Raw genomic sequence first — 27199 nt, forward strand, 5'->3', positions numbered from 1 at the left:
GGAAGCATCACCTTCACATCCACTCTGTCTGGGCCTTGGAATATGTGGCAGATTTCAATGAGATTCCCCCTGCCACCCCCGCCACCCCCCAACCTCATTGTTAGAAACTCCAGTCAGTGCCAGTCCAGAGTCTTCAATTGTTCCTTATGCAGTGAGGCTTTCTTTCCCGGGATGATTTCCATGAGCCTCCTCTGGACCCTCTCCAATGCTAGCGCACACTTTCTTATAAAAGGGCCCAACACTCTCTGGCAAAGTGGTTGAATGAGGTGAGCTGTTTTCACTGGGGTGAAGGCAGCACAGATTCAGTAGCAATACAATTTTGGCCGTTCTTTCATTGTAACTGTCTCTGGTCCTTTCTTCCACCCTCAGAAATGTGACAAGGCGAAAGACGGTACCATCTGTGGCAGGGAGATTAAAGAGTTTTATCACATGCTCACGGACCGCAAGGAGATCACCACCATCTTTGATTTCTACTGCAACAAGGAGCAGCTGATCAGCGTGGGAAAACTCCAGGAGTTCCTATGGAAGGAACAAAGGGAGAGTGTGACGCAGGAGAGTGCATCACATCTCATCCAGATGTATGAATTAAACGAGGAAGGTAAGCCACATCCCTCACCTTGAAGTTGTGTTGCCGACACTTTGGGGATGTTTAATCACATTACCTGTCACCTCAGAACATATACTCAAGTGGCCACTTCATTAGATACCTCTAGTATCTAATGAAGTAACAACAGAGTGTACGTTCATGGTCTCCTGCTACTGTAGTCAAGTCAAGTCACTTTTTATTGTCATTTTGACCATAACTGCTGGTATAGTACACAGTAAAAACAAGACAACATTTTTCAGGACCATGGTGCTACATGAAACAATACAAAACCTACACTGAACTACGTAAAACAACACAAAAAAACTACACTAGACTACAGACCTACCCAGGACTGCATAAAGTGCACAAGACAGTGCAGGCATTACAATAAATAATAAACAAGACAATAGGCACAGTAGAGGGCAGTAGTGTGTGGTGTAGTCTATCCACTTCACGATTCAATGTGTTGTGCATACGGAAATGTTTTTCTGCATATCGCTGTTTTAACACATGGTTAGTTGCGTTTCTGTCCCTCTCCTGATAGCTTGAACTACTCTCGACATTCTCCTCTAACCTCTCTCATTGACAAGGCATTTCCGCCCACAGAACTGCTGCTGACTGGAGTTTTCTTTGTTTTACATCATTATCTGTAAACTCCTGAAACCGTTGTGCATGAAAATTGCAGGAGATCTGCAGTTTCTGAAATGCTCAAAACATCCCATCTGGCACTAGCAATCATTCAATAGTCAAAGTCACTTCGATCACATTTATTCTCAATTCTGCTGGTTATGGCACCAGCAGTAGCGTCCTTGTCGCAAGGCTTTTTGGCAGCTGCTGAGGATGTGATCCAGGGTCCCTCTGCCAGGGCAGAGAAGACATGATGTTGCCTCACTTTTGCCCCAGGCATAAAGGTTGACTGAGACTTGGCAAGAAATTTTACACAATCTGGAAAAGAACAACGTGCAGGGGACCTGCCTGCCAGATGTTGGACCAGGAGATCTTCCGTATCAGCGCACCCTCCCACCATATCCAAGCTCACTGTTGCCCCATACCTACCATCCTGTTGGTATGCACTTCTTTGATAGCTGCTGGCAAGTCTTCCTGTACCATTCTGCATCTGTCCCTACCCTGATCTCTGTTGAAGAGGGTTGCAGGGAAATTGTCCCACCCTGCCTGACCGGACACCACTGTCCCTACCAGATCCCGGTGCCTCAGGTGTGACTCAACCATCTTCACTGCATCTTTGGCCTTCTATTTTCTGCCTGTCCAGACATCAGTGCCTGCTGATAAAATGTGGTCGCTGGAATCTCTGTACAGTAGCAATTCTCCTGTGCAGGCAACAATGAACTCCTTGTCCAGGCTGCTATAGTTTATTCACCTCCCTGTACAGAGCAAATCTGCTCAGGCGACGATGAAGGCCTAGCTATTTTCGAAGATAGCCACGGGTCATTCTTTCAAGAGCCTCAGCTGTTTTCATGAGTTTCCCTTATACCAGCAAGGGGCAGTAGATTCGGGGAAGTATGACATCCTGGCAGCTTAGCCTGATTTATCCACATTGGTAAGCCAGACTTCAAACTCCTTGTTGGTCTTCCAGATGGCAGCTACATCTCTAAGGCTGCAATCAAAGACTCTTGTCTGGTTTTTCAGCGATGAATGGGAAAGCAGTACCTTCCAAGGAGAAGAAAAGCTTGTCCATGAATCTACCTTTCTTCAACACCAGATTTCTGGATTGCAATCATTTTACAGTGCCAGCGATCACCGATGTAGGTTCAAACCTCATCACTGACTGTAATTTATACGTCTTCTCTGTGCCCACGTGCTTTTTCTCCAGGTCCTTGCACATTTCAAGCACGGGTGGGTGTGGGTTAGTAAGTTATGAGCATGTTTTGTTGGTGCCAGAAGCATGGACAAACTTCTGGGCTGCCCTCAGCACATTCTCAGATTATGCCGGTCATTAACTGAAAATAACACATTTCACCGCACCTACGTATTTCGATATACATGTGAAAAATAAAGCTAATCTTAAGAAATCATAACCCTAATTACAGTGTGGGTAATACGTGAATGGCATTAATAGCAGTGTGTTCTTTTGTTAGCGAAGCGTCATTTCTTCATGACCAAGGATGGATTTCTGTTCTTCCTGATGTCACCGAGAGGGGACATTTTCAACCGTGAACACGACAAGGTTTACCAAGACATGACAAAGCCACTTGATCAATATTACATTTCTTCCTCTCACAACATCCACCTGCTCACAAATCTGCTGGAGGATTCCAGTAGCACCGAGGCCATCATCAGGTACTGGCACCATATTGCAGAAGGGGGCTTGAGATTAAATGGGCAGCAAAGGTTTTTTTAAGTCTGTGTTTAGCTGATGCGAAAGGGTGGGAGATGAAAAATGCAGCCTAGGATTTCTCAAGAGAGCTACAGAAAAGGTCTTAGAACATTTCAAGAGGACTGGAAAATAAAGGCAAGGATGTACAGCTGAGTCTTTGTGAAGTGTTGGTCAGATCTCATTTGGGATATTGTGAGCAATTGTATTTATTTTTTGTTTTATTTTCAGATACAGCTCGGAACAGGCCCTACTGGCCCAACGAGTCACGCTGTCCAACTACCCATCTAGTAAACAGTCACCTAATCACAGGACAATTTACAATGACCAATTATCCTAATAATGGTTTGTCTCGGGACTGTGGGAGGAAACCGGTGTGTCAGGAGGAACCCATGCAGCCATGGGGAAAACATACAAATTCCTTGTGCTTTTAGGCTCCATTCCCAAGGAAAGATGTGCTGGTACAGAGGAGATTTGCTGGAACAATCCCAGGACAAAAGCCCTAAAGTATGAGAATCGTTTGATGTCTCTCAGACTGTACTTGATGGGATTGAGAAGGATAAGAGGGAAGTAGGGTGGAGGTCAATCTCATTGTACTGACTGGATATTGAATAATCTGGATAGAGTGAATGTGTAGAGGATATTTCCTACAGTGCGAGAGTTTAGGACCAGTGGCAAGAGCCCAAGAATGGAAAGTTATCTCTTTAGAACAGAGATGAGGAGGAATTTCTTCAGCTGGGATAGGTGAATCTGTAGAGTTCATTGCCACAGACAGCTGTGGAGGCCAAATCATTCAGCACATTTACAGTGGAGTTTGACAGATTCTTGATTAATATGGATATCAAAGATTTCAGGAAGAAGGCAACCGAATGAAATTGAGAGGGTTAGTAAATCAGCCATGATGGAATGATGGAGCAGACTTAATGAAATAACTGGCTTAATTCTGCTCCTATATCTGAAGGTCTGACTGCTTTATGGTGTATGATCATTGCGGGCCTGGCATAGTGAAAATCCTGTGGCTATGGTCATTGCCAAGATTACTGGTATCATAGACAGTGAAAACGATTGTCAGGATTTACAAAGGGATCTTAATCAGCTGGGTATGTAGTCTGAGGAATGGCAAATGGAGTTTAATTCAGATGAATGCAAGATACTGCTTTCTTGCGAAGTGAAACCATAATCGTACCTTTACAGTTGATGGCAGGACCCTGGAGAGTATTATAGAACAGAAAGACCTTGGAGTAGAAATACATGGTTACCTGAAAGTTTGGGCTTAACTGCAAGTTCAGTTTTATTTTCATTCAATCATGCACACAGATTAGATAAATTAAAGAATGTTCCTCTGGAACCAAGGTGCAAAACACAGCACATATTACATACAGCATGTAAAACAATATTAAGAGATAGTACCTTTTCAATATAAATTAAATTGGAAAGAATGCAGAGGAAATTTACAACGATGTTTTCTGGACTCAAGAGCCTGAGTTATAGGTTGGACAAGCTGGGGCTTTTTTCCTTGGAACACAGGAAACTGAAGGGTGATCCTGCCGAAATGTGTAAAATCACGAAGAGTGTAGTTAGGGTGAATGCACACAGTCTTTTCTCTAGGGTTGAGAAATCAAGAACTCGAGGACATAGTTTTAAGGTGAGGGGCCAGAAACTTCATATGAACCCAAGGGGCAAAATTTTCTCAAAGAGAGTTATCAGTATATGGAACAAGCTGCCAAAGGAAGTGTTTGAAGTAGACACAGGACGTTAACCACATTTAAAGACTCACAGATAGGAAAGATTTATGGGGATATGGATCAAACGATGGCAAATGAGACGAGGTTAGATTGCAATGTTGACTAACGTGGACCGTTTGGACCAAATGGCCTGTTTCTGCACAGTATAACTCTTTAACTGTGCCATTGCAAAGTTTATTCGGTTTGATGAAGTTCTTCATGGTGGACTCCGAAGGTCAAGAGGCATGGGATCCAGGGACATTTGGCTTTTTGGATTCAGCATTGGATTGCCCAAAAAACACAGAGGCTGGTCATAGTTGGATCGTAAACTGCTTGGAGATCAGTGACCGATGATGTTCTGCAGGGATCTGTTCTGGGACCCTGATAAGCGGCACAGATAGAGTGGTCAACCAGAGACTTTTCCCAGGGCATAAATATGATGGGTCACAATTTTAAGGTCATTGGAGGAAAGTATGGGGCGGGAGAAATGTCAGAATGACTTCCAGGCATTGTGCAGAGGCAGATACATTAGCAACATTTAAGTCACTCTTAGATAGGCACATGAATGAAATAAAATTGGAGGGCTATGTGAGAGGGAAGGGTTAGAGCGAGCTTGGAGTAAATTAAAAGGTTGGTGAAGGGCCTGTACTGTATTTGTATTGTATGTTTTATCCTCTCTCATCATCAGTGAACTGAATAAAGGCTGCCGCTGGATGGAAATGGAATGCTGGAATGGACAGAACGGTGAGCCTGTCATTTATCACGGCTTCGCCCTCACCTCAGAAGTCCTCTTACGGGACGTCATGGAAGTCATAAATAATTATGCCTTTACAGTAAGTTGACATGCTCCATGCAAAGCTTGTGTTGTAGAAACACAAACAAGATGCTGGAGGAACGCATCAGGCTAGGCAGCACCTATGGAATAGTCAACGCTTCAGCCCAAGACCTTTCATCAGTACTGGGGGAGAAAAGGTGAGAAGTGAGAGCAAGATGGTGGGGGGAGGGGAGGAAGTACAAGGTGGGAGGTAATGGGTGAAACTGGGAGAGGTGCAGAGATGAAGTAAGAAGCTGGGAAGCAGATGGGTGAAAGAGACAAAAGGCTGGAGAAGGGGAATTCTGACTGGGGATGATAGAGGACTGGAAGAAAGGGAAGGGGGAGGAGCACCAGAGGATGCTGACGTACAAGTAAGGAAATCAGGTGAGGGAGCGCGGGAATTGTGAAGGTGGAGTGGAGCAATGACCAGAAGCTCGAGAAATATACATTCAGGCCATCAGGTTGGAGGTTACCCAGATGGAATATAAGGTGTTGCTTCTCCAGCCTGAGTGCGGCATTAGAGGCGGCCTTTGATTGACATGTCGGAATGGGAATTGGAAGTAGAATTGAAATGGTTGGCCACCGGGAGATTCTGTCGATTCCGACTGTTTGCTCTTTTCTGTAGATGCTGCCTGGCCTGTTAAGTTTCTTCAGCATTTTGTGTTGCTTGGATTTCCAGCATTTGCAGATTTTCTCATTCTTGTGTTGTGGACTCGGTTTCCCTGTAAATTGGAAGGTGTGTTAATTGTCCATTCAGAAATCTGATGGTGGAGGGGGAAAAGTTGAATTTGTGTCTTCAGGCTCCAGTACCTTCTCAATGATAGTAGCAAAGAGAAGAGGGTATGTCTTGGATGATGGGGTTCCTTGATGATGGATGCTGCATTTTTGAGGCATCGCCTTCTGAAGATGTGCTCGATGCTTGGGAGGCTAGTGCCCATGATAGAGCTGGCTGAGTTTACAACTTTCTGCAGCTTTTTCTGATTCTGCACGGTGGCTGCTACATTGCAGACAGCAATGCAACCTATTAGAATGCTGTCCACGGTACTTCTGTAGAAATTTGCATAAGTCTTTGGTTACATACTGTATCCGTAGCATTATACACCACAGAAATAGGCCCTTCTGCCCAACTGGTTCACACTGACCAAAATGCCTGTCCAAGATGATCCCATGTGGCTGCATTAGGCCAATATCCCTCTAAATATTTCCAAATTATGTCCCGACTTGCCCTATGTTTGTAATTGTACCCACCTCACCCACTTCCTCTGGCAGCACATGCCATTTTCCCACCACCCTCTGTGCAAGAAACGTACCACTCATGTCCACTTTAAATTCTTCCTTCTCATCTTAAACCAATGCCCTCTTTGTTTTGACTGCCCTCTCCTGGAAAGTGAATGACTGACTCCCCTATCTGTGCCTCTGATATTTTCATAAACCTCTGTAACATCATCTCTCAGACTCCTTCACTCCAAGGAAAACAGTCCCAACATCGTTCAATGTCACTCAAGCCCTCCATTCCAGACAGCTTTCTAATTAATCTTGTCTACATTCTCACAAACTTAATCATATCCTTACTGTAGCATGGTGAATGGGAGTGCACACTGCTCCAAGTGAGGTCGAACCTACATTTTGTAGGAATGAGGTACCAAGTCCCAACTCTTGTTTTCATTGCCTTGGCCAATGAAGACGAGTGTGCCACACACCACCTTCACCCACATACTACTCCAGATTAAATTCCATTTGCCACTTGACAACTGGTTGGATCATGTGTGTCATCCCCTGTATCGTGAACAGTATTCTGACAGGAGAGCATCACAGTCAGGTATGGAGGTTCACGAGGGGCTGCAGCGGGTTTTAGATTCAGCTAGTTCCATCACAAGCACAAACCTCTATACCATCAAGGACAACCAAGAGCCAGTGTGTCAAGAAAACTGCATCCATTTCTAAGGACCCCGAGCAAACAGGGCCTGTTCCCTTATTACAGACAGCTTTCTTCTCAGTCTTGTCTACATCCTCACAAACTTAATCACATTATCACAGTCACATGCCTCCATGTCATCAAGGACATCATCAAGAACCGGTGTCTCAAGAAGTCCACATCCATTACTAAGGACCCTGACCGTACAGGGCATATCCTCTTCTCATTTCTAACATCAGTGAGGAGGTACAGGGGTCTGATGACACACATTCAGTGATTAAGAAACAGTTTCCTCCCACGTCCCATCAGAATGGACTCTGAATCCCCTCACTATTCCTCTTTTGCACTATCTCTCTTTCTGTCTGACTGGTCATTTATCTATTATGTATGTATGTCTCTGTTTATTTATTGTGACCTCATAAGTCTTAAGGTCTTGCACTGCACTGCTGCCAAAAGAACAACAAGTTTCTCATCATATGTTGGTGATAATAAACCTGATTCTGATTCTGAGGTCAGTGTTAACCACATGGCCAATTTTTGTGCCATTTGCAAACATCTACATTGCATTCCCTCACTAATACATTAATATCCTGTATGGAATTATGCCAAAAGTAATAGTCTCCCTGTCACCCATCCTGCCTTCCTGTAACTCAGCCAGTTTTGCTTCTCTCTCTCAGATCACTTGGACCTATCTTTCTAAACAGCCTGTCTCATGAGATCTTGTCAGGAAGCTTGACATTGTCCTCATTGACCCCATAAAATGCAATGGCTTTAGAAACCTTACTATCTCCTCAAAAGCAACACACTACCTGTAACAAATCCACACTGGCCCTAGATAGAAACATACAAAACCTACAGCACAACACAGGCCCTTCGGCCCACAAAGTTGTGCCGCACATGTCCCTGCCTTAGAAATTACTAGGGTTACACATAGCCCTTCTATTTTTCTAAGCTGCATGTACCTATCCAAAAGTCTCTTAAAAGACCCTATCGTAACCGCCTCCACCACCGTTGCCGGCAGCCCATTCCACGCACTCACCGCTCTCTGCGTTTTAAAAAAAAAACTTACCCCGACATCTCCTCTATACCTACTCCCAAGCACTTTAAACCTGTGCCCCCTTGTGGCAGCCATTTCAGATTTCAAGAGGATACGAAGTGCCCTTTGCAATTAAAAGTTTAGAATGTTCCTCAGAACTGATTCCAATAATTTGTCCACCATGAACATCAAACTGAACTGTCATTACTTGATTTATTCCTCATGAAAGAGAAATACAGTATTAGCAGTACTCCAATCATTCAATAATGCTTTTGTAACCAGGGATAATAAAATCAGAATCAAGCTTAATATAGGTAAAATTAAAAGATTACAGATTAGCTTTATTTGTCACATGTACATCGAAAGATACAGTGAAATGCGATGCTTTGTGACAATGACCAATGCAGCCCCATGATGTGCCGGTGCTGACTGAAGGTTTAATCATTCTTCTGGCACCAACATAGATTGCCCACAACTTCAAACCCTGACCCGTACATATTGGGAATGCGGAAAGAATATGGACCATCTGGAGGACACCCACATGATCATGGGGAGGACGTCTAAACTCCTTTCCAAACAGCAGCAAGAATTGAACCCCAATTGTGATTGCTGATGTTGTAAAGCATTAAACTAAGCACTACGTTACTCATAAGTTTGATGTTGTGAAATATAGTGCTTTGCAGCAGCAGTACAATGTACAAAGACATTAAAAAATGATAAATTATTATATAAATAAAGAGTACAAAATAAAATGGTTGTTCATGGGTTCATGGACTATTCAGAGATTTGAAGGTGAAGTGGAAGAAGCTGCTTTGAATCATTAAGTACGGTCGACAGGCTCCTGTACCTCCTCCCTGACGGTAGGAATGAGAAGAGGGGACGTCCTGGAGGGTGAGAGCCATTACTGATGGATGCCATTTTATTGAGATTACTACCTCTTGAAGATGTCCTTGATCATGGGAAGGCAGTTCCCGCGATGGTGCTGGATGATTCTACAACCCTCTGCAGAGGTAGACTCCACAGGCTGTGTCAATTGGAACTTAAATAGGAGTATACAGATTCGGCAGAAAGTGCACCATTCAGCTACTTGAACCTGCTCTGTCACTTAATATGACTGCCAATCAAGTAACGATCACCTTAACTCCATATCATGACTAATACAGAAATGTTGAGTAGGTTAGAATTTTTTTCCCTAGAGTGCAGGAAAATGAGTGGAGCTTTGACCATAAGATGCTCCATCTATTCCAGCTATCAGCTGCTGTGAACACATACACGTCATTCCTTCAGATAAGGGGATTATATGAAATACACACCAAATCATATTGCTTTGAATCCTCACACCTCTGGAATCCAGACACTGCTTTGTCATTGATTGCTTAAAAACAGAGCGATCGGCCACACAGGCTCCTTCTCCGGCAGAAGGATCCCAAACCCTCGCTTGCCTTCTGCATTCTCCTTGATGTTTTAATCGTCCTTGATGCTTTAATCAACAAATAATGGATGCTTTCATCAGTGAACTGTAGTCGAACTTCAGCTTGTGACCAGTCTCGAAGATTCTTCACTTTGTGGTCTCGAGATTCAAGTTTGAGTTCACACTCATTCCCTGGATTATTCTCAATGGCTGCAAAGTGCCAGATCTCTCAGCTAATCTCCAAACTCAATTGAAGGCTCTAGATGTTTAAAATGAGAAACAGGCATCAAAAAAGTGAAATAAGCTGTTTCGTTGTATGAAAGATGTTGACTGAGTAAGTGTTGTACGCTGGCACCATCTTGACACGATACAGCTGGCACAAGAATAAAACAACAAATTTCCTGTGGGTGCTGAGTTTCCTCCCACATTCTAACAATGTACAGATTAATAGGTTGGTAAGTTGAGGACATGCTATATTGATACAAATGACACATTTCACTGTGTATTTTGATGTTGTGATGTCGATGTGACAAATAAAGCTAATCAGTTAATTTGGCACTCCTGGCAATGCCTTCCATGCACTCGCAACTCTCTGTGTAAAAAAATAAAAAAAAAAATAAAAAAAAAAAAGTTTCCCTCTAACATACCCCCATGCAGTATTTTCCTCCAATCACCTTCAAATAATGTCCCCTTGCATTAGCCATCTCTGCCGTCTGGTTATTCACTCAATCAATATCACTCATCTTATTCTGCATTTTTTTAATACATTGTTCTGTTTCAGTGTACTGTGTAATGAATTAAGCTGTATGAGTAATATGCAAAACAAACCTTTCACTGTATCTTGGTCCATGTAACAATAATATACCAATACCATAGAGGTGCTTCCCACCAGTGGGCACATTCGAGGCCTGGGTCCCCATGAACAAGGAGGAATTCTATGGACGTCACCTGTGAAGCAGAGTGCTTCATTATTGTCCCCTTGCTGTAGACAGAAGCATGGTCTCTATGCCATCATGATGTGGTGTTTGATTCCAGGTCACTCCTTACCCCTTCATCCTGTTCCTGAGGAGCCATTGCAGCTTAGAACAGGAGAAGGTCATGGTGCAGGTCATGGAATCTATCCTGGGGGACAAGCTACTCTACAAGCCCTTCATTGGGACGATGCCCTCACCTGAGGTAAGGAGCGGAGTGGGCTTTATTCAAACAACAGGCACAGACCAGACCGGGCCCAGCTGATGAGCACCATTTCTGTGAACCTTGGTGACATCTGCTATCTCCCCATGCACCAAGACCATGTTGTATCCGATTGGGAGTCCTGTGGATGTACATTAGAGCTCTGCCTAGGACAGTGTCTGTCAGACACATTTGCCTGAGCTATTGAAGGTGGAGCACAGCCCACCAACACTGCAATGATGCAGAAATATTACTGATTGCTCCCGAGATGAGAAGTCAATCTGAAGAAGGAAACATTTAACAGGGTGGGAGGATGGGTGGATTCGGTAACGGTGTGGCGAGAGGCCATGATGCCAGATTCAGATTCAGGTTTACTTGTCACACCCACATCGAAATATACAGTGAAGTGCATTGTTTGTGTTCACAACCAACACACCCAAGGACGTTCTGGGCCAGCCCACACGTTGCAGCACCGGCATACCAGTAGTGTGCCCACAATCCTAGACCAAACAACAGAGAACACAACAAAACAATAGACGAAGTAACACAACAACAGCAAAACAAACCTCTTCCTTCATTATGTCCTTGCAGACAGACACACACACACGCACACCTCCAACCTCCAGGACAGGACACCTTTGGCCTCCCGTGATTGTTCAGCTGTCTCAGTCTTATGGAGGGGTATAAAATCATGAGGGGCATAGAACGGGTGAATGTAGACACAGCTTCTTTTTCCCTGTGTTGAGTAATCTGGAACTGCAGGACACAGGGGAGAGGAGGTATCTGAGGGGAAACCTTTTCACTCAGAGTGTCATTACATGCAATGAGCTGCCAGGTGAGGAGGTGAACACATGAAGAACATTTAAATGATACTTGGGCAGGGATATGGACAGCAAAGGTTCTGAGGGATATGGGCGAAACACTGACAAGTAGCTCTAAATAGGAACCTTGGTCAGCAAGAGTTGGGCTGAAGGGCTTGTTACCATGCTGTGTGACTCTGTGCTGACTGATTTGTTGCTTCTTGGGCTTGTGGTGGATGGAGAAACTGAAGGGAAAGATCCTGGTGAAGGTTAAGAAAGAAAACCTAGAGGAAGATGAAATTGTTGAGAACGAGGAAGACTTGGATGAAGATGAGGCTGCTGAAATGGAGGAGGTCGCAAGAAAGCAGAAGCCTCAAGAAAAGGTGAGTCCCCTTTCTTTTCCGTCGTTCACCTCACTGAATTCCTTCCCTCTCAGTCCCGGCCAATTCATTCCGTCTCCCTTTTCCTTGCTCAGTTATTCACCCAGTGACCCCACATTTTCTGACTTGTGCCATCAACTCCTCTCTCCCTTATTCACTCACCCTCACTCACTCTCCCTCCTTCCCTCTGATACTCATTTCCTCCCTCACTCACTCCCTCCATGCTTACTTTCTCTCCCTCTTCCCTCACATATTCATTCACTTTCCCTCCTTCCCTCTCATTCACTTCCTCTCTTACTCACTTGATCACTCACCTTGCCCTTGCTCACTCCCTCATTCAACCTCTTCCTCTCCACACTCATTCATTCACTCCCTCCATCCTTGAGTGATTCAGATTCTTTTATTTACCATGTGTCCAGAGAAAGATGGAGTGAAATGTGTCATTGTGTTAACAGCCAGTGCACCGTGGTAGCAGAGCAGTTAGCACAACACTACTAAAGCTCGGGGCATCATATTTTAGGTTTCAATCCCAGCTCCTCTAGAAGGTGTCCCTATACACCCTCACTGTGGAATCTGTGGGTTTTCTCTGGGTCCTCTGGTCACATTCACTGGCTGGAGAACAAATATTTCAAGATGGCATGATGTTTTTATGTTAATAGTACTTTCCAGAAGGAAACTTTTGAAAGAGGCAATTTGCTGCCTTCATCGGTCAGGGCATGGAGCATAGAAGGTGGGATGTTGTGTTAAAGGTGAGTGTTTTTTGGCACATGCACATTGAAGCATACAGTAAAATGTCACGTTTTGCATCAAGTCAAATCAATAAAAATTTTGCAGGGCAGACCACAAATGTTGCCACACTTCCAGTGCCAGCATAGAATGCCCACAGCTCACTAAGCCCAACCCGTACATTTTATTTGGAATGTGAGAGGCAACCAGAGCACCCTGAATGAAACCCATGCATTCACACAGAGAAGGTACAAACCCCTTACAGAAAGCAATGGAAATTGAATTCTGATCTTGGAGCTGGTGCTGCAAAGTGATTGCACAAACCGGCATGAAGGGATGTGGGGAGAAGGGAGGAGATTGGGGGTAGAGGGGAAAGGATCAGCCATAATGAAATGCTGGAGCAGACTGAATGGGTCAAATGGCCTAATTCTGCTCCTATTTCTTATGGTCTTGTATTATTAAACTGGGAAGAGTGCAGAAGGGATTTACCAGGATGCTGCTCAGACTGAGGGGCTAGAGTTACAATGAGAGATTGCAAAGTTGATTTTATTCCCTGGAATGCATGAGATTAAGGGGTAACCTAATAGAGGAGTTTACAATCATAAGGTGCATAGAGAGAGTAAAAGCACACAGGTTTTTTTCCCCCCAAGGAGAGGGTGCTACTACAAGATGGTACAGGTTTAAGATCAGAACTGAAAGATTTCTAAAGGACACCAAGGGTATCTTTTTCATGCAAGGAGTGTTTTCAGAATGAGCTATGCGAGATCGTGGTTGAGCCAGGGGCATAAGCATTGGCTAAAAGCATCTTGCTAAGTAATAGGGGCAGGAGGAGTTTAAAGGGCCATGGGCCAAACACTGACAGTTGCGACCAGCTCACTGGGCAAATCCAGTGACATGGACAAGATGGGCCAAATGGCCTGTTTCCCTGCTGTACAACTTTGGCCAGAGCTGGAGATGTGCGGAGATCCCAGGAGGGTTGAGTAAAGCCTCCGGAAGACCTTGTAACTGGTCTAAACACCTAAGACAACACTGACTGGCTACAAGATTGATTTGCTCAGAAAAGGAATCAAATCTATTATCACAGGGTGACAGGAGTCTTTAATGATGGAACACTGCTGACCCCAAGGAGAGGACTGGTGTGTGTTCCATCAAGTCCACCATCATATCCTTGGTCTTATTGATACTGAAGGTTGCTCAGTGAACTATGGAAGGACAATCTGTGTGTCTGTGACCTCTTCCTTCCAGGATGCAAAGCTGTACCGAGTCAAGGAGTTGCCCGGCCTGCTCATCAACTGCAACATCCTCCCCTCCGACAGGATAGAGGGTGCCATGAGCAACCAGGTCTCCTATGAGATATTGTCCTTCGTGGAAAACAAGTTCAGTGAAATGGTGCAGGACTCAGGTAAGTGGAGACTGGAAATATATCAAGTTCAAAGGCTTCACTCTGCCAATATAAAATCCGACTCGCACAGCTACCTGGACTATTCTCCTTCCCACCCTGTCTTTTGCAAAAATGCCATCCCCTTCTCGCAATTCCTCCATCTCCGCCGTATCTGCTCTGAGGATGAGGCTTTTCATTCCAGGACGAAGGAGATATCCTCCTTTTTTAAAGAAAGGGGCTGCCCTTCCTCCACCATCAACTCTGCTCTCAAACACAGCTCTCCCATTTCACACACATCTGCTCTCACCCCATCCTCCCACCACCCCACTAGGAATAGGGCTCCCCATGTCCACACCAGCCTCCGGGTCCAATATATAACTCTGCGTAACTTCTGCCACCTCCAACAGGATCCCACCACAAAGCACATTTTTCCTTCCCCCTCCTGCTTTCCGCAGGGATCGCTTTCTTACGCGACTCCCTTGTCCATTCGTCCCCCCAATTCCTTCCTACTGATCTCCCTCCTGGTACTTATCCTTGTAAGCGGAACAACTGCTACACATGCCCTTACACTTCCTCTCTCACCACCATTCAGGGCCCCAGACAGTCCTTCCAGGTACTGCGTCCGGTGCTCCCGATGTGACCTTCTATATATTGGCGGGACCAGACGCAGGCTGGGAGACCGTTTCGCTGAACATCTACGCTCTGTCTGTCAGAGAAAGCAGGATCTCCCAATGGCCACTCATTTTAATTCCACGTCCCATTCCCACTCTGATATGTCTATCCATGGCCTCCTCTATTGTGAAGATGAAGCCACACTCAGGTTGGAGGAACACCACCTTATATTCCGTCTGGATAGCCTCCAACCTGATGGCATGAACATTGACTTCTCTAACTTCTGTTAATTCCCCCTCCTCCCCTTCGTACCCCATCCCTTATTTATTTATTTCCCTTTTTCTCTCTCTCTCTCTTTCTCCCTCTGACTATAATTCCTTGCCCATCCGCTGGGCTCCCCTCCCCCTTTCTTTCTCCCTAGGCCTCCCGTCCCCCGATCCTCCCCTTTCTCCAGTCTCGTATCCCTTTTGCCAATCAACTTTCCAGCTCTTAGCTCCATCCCTCCCCCTGCTGTCTTCTCCTATCATTTCGGATCTCCCCCTCCCCCTCCCAATTTCAAATCTCTTACTATCTCTCTTTCAGTTAGTCCTGACGAAGGGTCTCGGCCCGAAACATCGACTGTACCTCTCCTGTAGACGCTGCCTGGCCTGCTGCATTCACCAGCATTTTTTATGTGTGTTGATAAAATCTGTTCCATCGTGTTTCTCAAAAAAAGGGCCAATAACTGCAGAGCAGTCTTTCTGAACTTGATAGTTAACTAAGTTGTAGAAATGGAGATCTGGGATGGAATTAGCAGTTACTTGCAAACATGGAATGATGGGAGTAAACCAGTGTCAAAGTTTGACTTTAATAAATTACAGTGAAATGACAGCAATGTTTGATGAAGGAAATATAGTTTCTGTGCAATGTAAATTAACAGGTGAACCAAGTCAAAGTCTAAGTAAATTCATTATCCAAGTACATGTAGGCCCAACATGTACGAACTTGAGGCTCAATTTCTTGCAGACATTTACAGAAAATCAAGAAATACAATAGAACTAACAAAAATATGTTGGATTAACAAGGTCTCGATGGAGAGGGTCTTCGATAATGGATGGTACTTCCTGATGGCAGTGTGCCTTTTGAATGTACTCAGTGGTGCGTTTATTGATAAGTCAGGCAACATCTGTGAGAAACTCAAAAATGCAGGCGATTTGAAGCTGCAGGGAGAATGGGAGGAAGACTGGAAGGACAACATATGAAGTCACAGGAATCAGAGGATGGTGCTGAACAGGTGTTCCTTCAACTGGAAGTTTGTAACAAGCGGTCTGGTGCTGGGACCTCTGTTGTTTGTAATATACTGTTATCAATGTAGGTGATCTGATTCCTAAGTTTGTAGACAATACAAAAGTTGTTAGAATTGTAGATAGCAAGGAAGGTCACCCCAGGATACAGAGGGACATAAATCAGCTGGTGGGTGCACAGAGCAGTGGGAGCATCTGATGGCTCTTAGCCCATACTCGCTGCAGTTTAGAAGAATGAGGGGGAGATCTGATTGAAACCTATCGAATATTGAAATGCCGAGATAGACTGAACATGGGAAGGATGTTTCCAGTAGTGAGAGAGTCCAAGACCAGAGGGCACAGCTTCAGAATAGAACAGTCCATTTAGGAGAGAGATGCAAAGGAATTTCTTTGGCCTGAGGGTGGTGAATCTATGCAATTCATTGCCACAGATGGCTGTAGAGACAGTCACTGGATATATTTTAACCGAAGGGAGATAGATTCTTGATAAATAAGGCCATCAAAAGTTACAGAGAGAAGGCAGGTGAATGAGGTTGGGAGGGATAAGAGATCAGCCATGATGGAATGTTGCAGCAGGCTGAATGGGCTGAATATCCTCATTGTGCTCCCATGTCATATGGTCAGGTTTTCTGTCCTGGCAGGAAGCTTGGAAGCCTGAGTTTGGCAAGGAGAGATGGCTCAAAATGCTTAGGGAACTCAGCAGTTGGTTGCGGCTCTTCATCAGGACTGTTAATTCCTTTCATTTGATGCTACCTGACCTGCTGTATTCCTCAAGCATTTATTGCGCGCTGCTTTGAATTTCCAGCATTTACAGAATCTTTTGTCTTTATATTCCAACAAACCCATTTTCTGTTTGCAGGCTCCACTTTCCAGTGCGATGCCCAACAACTGGACAGGGTATATCCAGAAGACGGGAGGACAGACTCGTCTAACTACTCTGCCATTGACATGTGGAATGCCGGCTACCAGATAGGTAAACCTGTCATCTGTGTCGCCAGCTCTTCCTTTGAACATCTGATCGCCCAAACCCAACCCTTGCCTCCTGTCGTTGGGCAGTGGAAATGTCCATCTTGCACTGCCTCACCTTCCTGCATCATAAAGCGGGCCCTGACTAGATCACTCCTGCCTGTCTGTCAGACAAATCAGCCGACTGCATCGCATGGTTTTTCTGTGCAATATATAAACACAATTTGTCGTGGGTATAAACAACATGAAAGTTAAGTTTTTACAGCCGTAGTATTTTACATTACAAAATATGACAACTGTAAATGATGTAAATTTAGGTTAACTTATGTTATACATAAGAGGCACAATAAACAATAAGCAAAATGACTACTTTGCCAAGTAGCCAAATATAGTCTGAGACAGAACTAAGGTTCATGAAACTGATGGCAGGCAAAGGTTATGGGAGAAACCAGGATAAACAGGTTGAGAGGGATAATAAATCAGTATGATGAAATGTCAGACCACACTTGATGGGCCCAGTGGCCTAATTCTGCTTCTATGCAATACGGTCTTATGGTCTCAGTGGGGAAGAAGCTACTAGAACATAGAACACAGGCCCTTCAGCCCTGACTTTGTACAATCCTTTTCATCCACTCTGAGGTCAATCTACTGCTTCCCTCTATCATCCATGCACCTAAGAGTTTCTTCAATGTCCCTTGTGCACCTCTCTCTACCACCTCCCCTGGAAGGATGTTCCATGTACTCACCATTCCCTAAACAAAATATGGAACTACCTCTGACATCACCCCTATCCATTCCTCCAGTCACATAACATTATGCCTCTTCTGACGTTACACCAGGTGGTGAGGCATCCTCTGGCTCCTGTGCTTCCTGCCTGATGGCAGCATTGAAAAAAGGGAGTGGCCCAGATGGTATGGACCTTATTCCCTGATCTTGACCCTGAAAAGCCTGCTGGGAGCTTTCCCTTGAGGAGCTTCATCACTGGGGGTAGAGGTCAGAAGTGTCCACCACATTCAGGATAGACTCTTTTTGGTCCTTTCTCAATCATCCGTCCCCCACCCTGCTGCCAAAGGGGACAGACAAGTGTGAGGTTATGCATTTTGTGAGCTCAAATTGCGATAAAACTTGCAGAGCATGCAGCACAGACCTAAGGAGTGTTGACGTAGAGGGACATCAAGGTGCAAGTCGAATGGTCACTGACACATGTGGAGAGGATGGTGAAGAAGTCATTATGCTTGCCCTCACAGCCAAGGCATTGAGTGTAAATACTGGCCGTTATGTTCCTGACTGGCTCTGCTACCACCTCAACCAGCATTCCTTTCTCCCTTCAGGACCACCTTCCCTCATTCCATCCTCCACCCGCTCAAAACGAGAACACACACACACACACACATATAAATGGATACACACCCAGAGAGATGGACATGCGTGCACATTACACGCACACCCCGTCATGGATGCAAACCTCATATCTGATATCTGACATCTTGGGGACAGTAACTGTTTTTGAATCTCTCTCACACACACAATCGAAATGCTACACACCCATAGAGATACACACTCTCACACACCACGTCATGAATGGGAGTCCCTGACTCACACTCTCCCATTATAGCCAACTCACAGGGAAGACAGGCTTCAGTAAAGTATTAACACCCCCAATCACTGGTTATGCACGGGATCCTAGTCAGCCCAGATTCCCTGGATACTCTCCAAGAATTTGCCTGTACATTCCCCATCCCACCCAACCACCCTTGCCGAACACCAATGCAGCTCCTGATCGGTTTGCGTGTACAACTCAATTGGCTTTTAATTGGGAGATTGTTCAGTACCAAACTATGTCTGATACCACACAGAATGGTAACCCAGTAACTGTTTCAGTTCCTTGTAATCACCGCAGCTACAAACACATTTATTACTTGCTGATATTCAGCACAGAGGTGATAATGAAATGTTTTAAAAATGGTCTCATTTTCTTTCGCACTCTCTCTCTCTCTCTCTCAATGACATGCGCACACCCTCTCCTTTCATTCCATTGCCCATCCTTCCTCCTCTTCTCCCACACAACTCTCTATCCTCCCTCTCACCCTCCCTCTGGTTCTCCTCCCCACCCTCTTCCTTCTGCACTTCCACCACAATGCCTGCAGTGGCCGTGAACTTTCAGACCTTTGGGCGGGAGATGGACATCTACCGGAGTAAATTTCGAAACAACGGTTTCTCTGGTTATATCCTGAAGCCTAAGTTCCTGAGGAAGCGCAAGTCAACATTTGAGCCAAAGATCCAGATGAGACCCTGGCTGAACAGAAAGAAGCTGCGCGTGCTGGTAAGAGCAGGAAATGTTGGATAAACAGCATGAAAGCTGTCCCTTCAGCCTACCGAGTCACACCAACCCATCACAAGAAGGGCGTGGAGGCTTTAGAGAGGGTGCAGAAGGGGTGCCTGGAATAGAGGGCATGCACGATTAAGGGAAGTTGAACAAACTTGGGTGGCTTTTCTCTGGAGTGTCAGAGGCTGAGGGGAGCTCTGATATGTTTATAAAACTACGAGAGGTATAAAGATAGTGGACACTATCTTTTCCCTTGTTCAAAATGCGTATTATCAGAGGGCATACATTCAAGGTGAGAGAGGCTGTTCAAAGGGCTTGTACAGATCATGCTTTTTTTTTTTTTTAAAGAGAGCCGTAGGTGTCTGGAGCGGAATGTCAGGGGAGATGGTGGAAGCAGGTATGAGAGGCTTTTAGATAGGCACATTAGTGTTCAGAGAATGGAAAGATAGGGATGATGTGCAGGCAGAGGAGATTAGTTAGCATTTCATTTCGAGTTAATTAAGGGAGGTTGTCCAGTATAGTGATGTAACGATTAACATAGCATTTTACAGTGCTAGCTGTAAGATTGGGTTCTAATTCCAGCCACCGTCTCTGAGGACTTTGTACATTCTCCCCATGACCACATGGATTTCCTCCGACCTTCCAAAGATGTTTGGCTTATGATTCCTAAGTTGTATGCATGCTAAGTTGGCATCAGAAACATGGCAACGTTTACGGTCCGCCCCAGACTGCACTTGGTCTGTCGATTGTTGACACAGACAACACATTTCACTGTGTGTTTGATGTACACGTGACAAATAATGCTAAATCTTCTTTAAAAGGTCAGCACAGCATCGTGGGCTGAAGGGACTTAACTGTCCTGTACTCTGTGTTCCCCGATTGTTAATATCATCCAGTCATCAAATACATTAAGTTACTGTTGCACCAGTCGGCTCTCACATCATGTCCTCGCCTCTCCACAGGTCCTCTCTGCCCAGCAACTCCCCAAGACAAACAAGGCGAAACCCGACTCGGTGGTGGACCCACTTGTGAAGGTGCAGGTTTTTGGAGTCAAAGACGACAATGATCAGAAAGTGACGCCACATGTTTCCAACAATGGTAAGTTTGGAGTCATTCCAGCATGGCGGGGGTGAATGGTAGTTGGTGGGTCCAGGTCCAACTTTTTTCAGATCTTTGGAGTCGAAGTAGTAGTGGGCCCCATATCTAAGAAAGGATGTACTGGTCTTGGAGAAGGTCCAGAGGAGGCTCACCAGCATGCTCCCAGGAAGTCAGGAGTTAACATATGAGAAGCGTTTGGTGGTTCTAGGCCTGTACTCATTGGAGTTTAGAATAATGAGGGGGAATCTCAAATTGGGGAAGCTATCAAATATTTAAAGGCCTGGATAGAGTGAGCGTGAAGATGATGACTGGAGAGTGCAGCCTCAGGATAGAGATATGACTATAGAAGACAGATTGGGTGGAATTTCTTTCACCAGGGGGTGGTGAATCTGTGGAATTCATGACCACAGATAGTTGTTTAGGCCAAGTTGCTAAGTTATATTTAAAGCAGAGTTTGACAGGTACAGTAAATGCAAAGGTTACGGGTAAAAGGCAGGAGAACGGGATTGAGTGGAAATGTAAATCAGCCTTGATAGCAGAAACTTGATGGGAGTTTGCATATTGTCATTGTGGCCGTGTGGCTTTCCAACACATTCTGTCTTCTCACCTCTCCTATTGCATAGCAGAAAGACCCATGTCCAAGGAGGGAGAGCCAGCATGGTCTTGTGCATAGCAGATCATGCCTTACCAAGTTAATTGAGTTTTTTGACAAGATATCAAGACAGATTCATGAGAGTAGGGCTATGGATCTTGTCCACATGGATTTTAGAGAGGTGTTTGACAAATTCCCTCATTGGAGGCTAATCAGAAATTAAGATGCATGGGGTCATGATGAATTGGCTGTTTGGATTCAAAACTGGCTTGCACATGGAAGACAGAGTGTTGTGATTGAAGGGGTTTATTGGAGCAGGAGGCCTGAAATTTGTGGAGTTCCATAGGGATCTGTGCCATGACCTCTGAGACTTTGGAGAGGGTGCAGAAGACTTTTCTCAGGATCCTGCCTGGTTTAGAGGGCATGTGCGGTCACAAGAGGCTGGATAAGCTTTTGTTATTTTCTCTGCAGAGGCTGAGGGAATTTCTGATAGAGGCTTACGAGATTATGATAGGCATAGGCAGAGTGGAAAGAGTGCATGTTTCCTAGGGTTGAAATGTCTAATACTGGAAGGCATGCAGTGAATGTGAGAGGGGGTAGGTTCAAGGGGGGTGTGAGCAGCAAGTTTTCCTACTGAGTGAACCGTGGATTCCTGGAATGTGCTGCCTGGTATGCTGGTAAAGACAAATTGTTAGAGGCTTTTAACAGACCTCCAGATAGGCACATGCATGGAAGGATATGGAAATTGTGTAGGTAGAAGGGATCGGTGGTTGGGTGTTTCTGATTTGCTTTTTACTTGGTTCAACACAACACAACACTGTGGGCTGAATGGCTTGTTCCTGTGCTGTACTGTTCTATGCTCTGTGTTGCTCCCCATGAATCTCCTCCAGGCATTTATTCCTGCAAACAGCTGAGGTGCTACACCTGCCCGTTCACCTCCTCGCTCACCTTCATTCTGGGCCTCAAACAGCCCTTCCGGGTGAAGCAACACCACCCGTGAAGCTGTTGTGTTCACCTGCTGTTACCAGCCCTCTTGATGCAGCCTTCTCCAGCTTGGTGAAATCTATTGTAGATTGGGGGCACTGTTTGGTCGAGTACCTCTGCTCTATCCACAAAAAGCAGAATTCATCAGTGACCAACAATATTAATTCCTATTCCAACATGTTGTTCCATGGCTGTTGTGGGGTGGATGAAATCACCAGAGAGACAGAGTCACTGCTAGACACAAAGCAGCTTCTTTACTCAACACAACAAGGTACAGCAGGCACCTTACAGACAGAGACGCTTTCCGCAGAAAGGTCTGCTAGCTCAATGTGGGCTCGATATTTATATGCTAAACACAAAGGCAATCGCTACTTAAAAAGCTATAGACAATAATGTATAGGTAATACTGTCTTTGAAACTACAGCATCTGGTCTTCACACATTTTTAGGAAGCGCATTGTCAAATAGACTGGTGGCCAAAGTCATTTAAGTGTAAACAAATCACATACCCCAAAAAAACTCACTCTTGACAGCTTTGATTTCTGCCATGACGACGCCACTTTCAGGTTTGTGGAGCAGCACCTCTTATTCCTTTTATGTAGCTTCCAATCTAATGCCACGAACATTGATTTCTCCAAGTTCTGGAACTTTCTTCCCCTCTTCCTTCCCTTTTCTTCAATTTCGCACTCTGGTCTTTTCCCTCTTCTCCCCTCCTGCATATCCCTCCCTCCCCGGTGTCCCTACTTTCTCCTCCTCTGCCAAGGTCTCCTCTCCTCTCCTCGTCAGACTCCTCCTGCCTTTTCCACCTATCGTCTCCCAGCTTCTTACTTCAACCCCTCCTGTCTATCAACTTCCCCTCCCACTACTTTATTATTCTGCCATCTTCCCCATTCCTTTACAGTCCTGATAAATGGTCTCAGCCTGAAATATTGACTGTTGATTCTCTTTCATAGATGCTGCCAGACCTGCTGAGTTCCTCCAGCATTTTGTGTGTATTGCTCTGGATAGCAGCATCTTTTGAAACTACTGAGATCAACACGTGGAAATGACTGTGTTCATACTTACAATATTGTTTCTGAGCCAGTGTTGTTTGGATTTGAACCCATGTTCATGCTGGAGGTATTAGTGTTGGCATTGTGTCTGACCCATCCTCCCCTTCACTGTTTCAGGTTTCAACCCCATGTGGAACATATGCTTTCAGTTCGACGTGTGCGTGCCCGAGCTGGCCTTTGTTCGTTTCTTGGCTCAGGACTTTCCCGGCTCCTCGAGGAATGACTTCATCGGACAGTTCACACTACCATTCACCAGCTTACAGCAAGGTATTGTATCAAGACCCCACCCCCTTAAAACTGGAAGGAGTGGAGGGAAGAGTGTGGAGAGTTTGGGCGGTGAGAGAGCCAGATCTGGTTCACTGAGACCCACCCCTTCTCCAGAAGTGGGGTTGTGTGCTTTGTCCCATCCTTCACTCTCCCTCAGCCAGAGAAGCCTGCTGTTAAAGCTCATTTCAAGAGGACAAGAATATAAGAACAAGGATGTGATACAGAGGCTTTGTAAGTTGTTTGTCAGACCACACTTGTGTATTGTGAGCAGTTATGGGCCCTTCAGCCAAGAGAAAATGTGCTGGAATTGCAGAGCGTCCAGACGTGAGTCACAAGAATAAGAATGATCTCTGGCATTCAGTGGTTAATTTTTAATGGTTCTGGGCCTGTACTCACTGGAGTTTCGAAGACTGAGAAACCTATTGAATCTTGAAGGACTAGATCGAGTGGATGTGGAGAGGATATTCCCTATAGTTGGACAGTCTAGCAGCAAAGGGTCCATTCTCAGAATAGTGGGACAGAGCTGAGGATGAATTTTGTCCGCCAGAGGGTGGTGAATCTGTGGAATTCATTCATCAGATGGCTGTGGAGGCCAGGTCATGAGGTGATTTAAACCGGTGTTGTTGGGTTCTTGATTAATCAGTGCAACATAAGTTACGGGCAGGAGAGTGGGGTTGAGAGGTTTAATAAATCAGCCATGATAGGCCAAATGGCCCTGAGATCAACAAGTAGTTCTGACAAGGGTGTCAATGTGCAGGTGGGCTGTGACCCCACCACCAAGGCCACAAGGTTATACTTGCTCTGGTGTGAGTGAGACGACTAGTAGTAGGACATGGCCAACTGTGGCGATGCTGATCCTGGGTGACGTGTTCTAACCCCATCCTAACCACGTATGTAACCCCAGTAATGCTCCGGTTCCCTCTCTGGGTCCTACCAACCTTGATCCAACAGCTCTTCCTCACCCCCTGCTTCCCAGTCCACCTCTTTCAGTCGCATCCCAAGCTCCTCTACCAGGACCTAGGGCACTGTCCCAGTGAGCAGGAGCATTCCACGTTTCACCAAGGAGAAAAAGATGGACATCATGTAATTTAGCTATTCCAGCTTAGAGCTTCAGAGTTTGAGGTTCAGTACTGGCGTCCTCTCTAAGAAAGTGTGTAGTCGCTAATTCGAGCCTCAACTGAGGTGGCATGTTGTGTCTTTGAGCAAGGCACTTAACCACACATTGCTCTGCGACGACACCGGCACCAAGCTGCATCGGCCCCAGTGCCTTTCCCTTGGACAACGTCGGTGGTGTGGAGAGGGGAGACCTGCAGCATGGGAAACTGCTGGTCTTCCATACAACCTTGCCCAGGCCTGCGCCCTGGAAACCTTCCAAGGCGCAAATCCATGGTCTCACGAGACTAACGGATGCCGAGACGTATGTACTTCTCAGGTGTGCATGAGATTCCTCTGGGTGCTCTAGCTTGCTCACACAATCTAAAGACGTCACGGTTAGTAGGCTAATTATTCCTGGGATGAGGGTAAGGTTTCTCGTCGACACAGCTTGGTGGGATGGAAGAGCCTATTTCAGATCGTATCCCTGACTAAATAAAACAATAAGAAATATCCGGTTGAAGGAATTGGTCTTACATCTGGCCGGAGAGGAGAATGTGGGTCCTTCATATCTGGCTTAGGATATTAGTTCCACATCGAGCCAGGGAGGAGAGGGTGGGGCCTCCATATCTGTCTTTGATGACTGAGGCAGTCCCACATTTCTGATCAATGCCACCATCCCCAGTGAGGCAGCAAGGGACATATTTCTAATGCTGACGGCAGAATCTGTGCACCAGCAAGCAATGCAATGCTTGTAATGGTGGAACAGCCAGCACAGCTCTGAGCCCATGTCCCAATGGAATGACAATAAAATGGGAAAGGGAACGGGGTGTAAGAAAGGGAGAATTGGAGGTAAAAGCTCCAGTTCAAATTTATTCTCATCTGACAAATTAAACAATGTTCCTTTGCACCGTGGTGCACCCACAGAACACATCAGACACGTAGCACAGAAACCAAAGTATTAACACAAATGAGTTAATAAAATGTAGTTGAAAGTGCATGTGGTGTACAGCACAAGTAAACAAGAAATAGTTCACTGTTGAGATGGTGGACAGGGTTATTGGGAGTGCCAAATCTACTCAAAACTCCAAGGATGTTGGGCGTTTGGGTTAATATGTGATTACCCCTCTCTCTGTTCTATTCTCAGGGTACCGCCACATCCACCTTCTGTCAGCAAACGGCGACCCCCTGCCCGCAGCCTCTCTCTTCGTCAACATCAGGATCGACTGAATCCTCACCGCCATGATCTCCTCCGCTGGGATTCCTGACTCACCAGGAGCTGGAACAGAGAGTCCCCTTGAGCAGCTGGAGAAGGACAGAGGGACAGCTGGCTTGGGTTGGGGTAGATTGAAACAAAGAACAGGGAAGTGGGAGGGGGGAGGGTGAAACAGAGAGAAGGTTCTGGGGCCTGAGAATGGAGTTCTCAAATGTACTTCCTGACCTTTCCATTATCCGCATGTGTTCACATTTAACACTGGTCAGCGGACAGAGAAGGGATTACTCACCAAGTCAGGAGCTGATCGATGGCGAACATTGTGAGATACTCTCCACATGTTAATTAAAAATAATTTTACCACACTCACCACTTATCCTTGTCTTCTTTGGGAGATAGTGATATAGGGAGGTTAAAATGGGAATGTTTATTTTGTAATTGTGCGGAGCACTGGCGTACATCGCAGCTTGAGGATTGTGCATTCTTCCAGTCAGCACATGTCAAGAAAGATGTACCCTGTAAGAAGTGGTTCCAACACCACCAGTCACCGGCAGCCCATCAGAAAAAGACTCCCTTCATTCCTACTGTGCCTTCTGTCCATCTGCTTATGCTGGTATTTTTGCTGTAATATACCTTGTTGAGCAGTCCATGCAGCACCATTTCAAAGGTGTTCTGAAAATCCAAGTAAACAACATCCAACGCTACTTATTGCTCGTTTTTAAAATGCATTTGTGGTGTGCATGTTCAATAAAATTACGGTGAGATGTTCCAAGTTCATTTATTGCCACATTTTAGCTCAAGTTATACAGTTGTTCGTTTGGGTGCCACCCTGAACGTATCGGAGATGTGTAATAATCACCCTCCCTGTCTGTATGGGACTGAGTTAGTTCTCACCGAGCTATTGCGCTCTGGCAGTGGGATGGAAGTCAAATGCAATGTTAGTACTCATTTTGAGAGGAGAGGTCTAGGATGTAATGCAGAGAATTCATAAGGCATTGGTCAGACCGCATTTGAAGTATTGTGAACAGTCTGGGGCCCCTGATCTGAGCCAGGACATGAAGGCATTTGTGAGGGTCCAGATGTGGTACACAGGAATGATCCCAGAAGTGAAAGGGTTTATACATACGGAACTTCTGATAACTCTTCCCTGTACTCGCAAGAGTAAGAATCTGCCGTAGGCTTTTCTTCTTAACAAGATTTTCTACATACTTTGTACACCATGGTTCTTTAACTCTACCACCCTTTCTCTGCCTCAATAGAACATACCTATGCAGAACTCCATACAAATGTTTCCTCTCACATTCCAAAGATAAACGTACGGGTTAGGGTTAATAAGCTGTGGGCATTCTATGCTGGCACTGGAAGTGTGATAACATTTGTGGTCTGCACTGCAAAATCTTTGCTATTTCATTTGATGCAAAACGTGACATTTTACTG

At 45.3% G+C, this 27199-nt stretch overlaps 1 protein-coding gene across 1 annotated transcript in view; it reads left to right on the forward strand.

Moving 5' to 3' along the window:
- Positions 1 to 25779, forward strand: part of LOC140189316 (1-phosphatidylinositol 4,5-bisphosphate phosphodiesterase delta-1-like) — a 48108-nt gene extending 22329 nt beyond the window's left edge. Inside the window, exons 10-20 of the mRNA XM_072246068.1 lie at positions 370 to 598; positions 2683 to 2884; positions 5331 to 5475; positions 10854 to 10994; positions 12034 to 12174; positions 14143 to 14299; positions 17033 to 17146; positions 19287 to 19462; positions 20428 to 20563; positions 23308 to 23457; positions 25697 to 25779. Coding sequence (XP_072102169.1) covers positions 370 to 598; positions 2683 to 2884; positions 5331 to 5475; positions 10854 to 10994; positions 12034 to 12174; positions 14143 to 14299; positions 17033 to 17146; positions 19287 to 19462; positions 20428 to 20563; positions 23308 to 23457; positions 25697 to 25779 — 1674 coding nt within the window. The remainder of the gene's footprint in view (positions 1 to 369; positions 599 to 2682; positions 2885 to 5330; positions 5476 to 10853; positions 10995 to 12033; positions 12175 to 14142; positions 14300 to 17032; positions 17147 to 19286; positions 19463 to 20427; positions 20564 to 23307; positions 23458 to 25696) is intronic.
- The last annotated feature ends 1420 nt before the right edge of the window (positions 25780 to 27199 follow it).

Source organism: Mobula birostris, chromosome 1 (genome assembly GCF_030028105.1).
Source record: "Mobula birostris isolate sMobBir1 chromosome 1, sMobBir1.hap1, whole genome shotgun sequence".
Classification (NCBI taxonomy): domain Eukaryota; kingdom Metazoa; phylum Chordata; class Chondrichthyes; order Myliobatiformes; family Myliobatidae; genus Mobula; species Mobula birostris.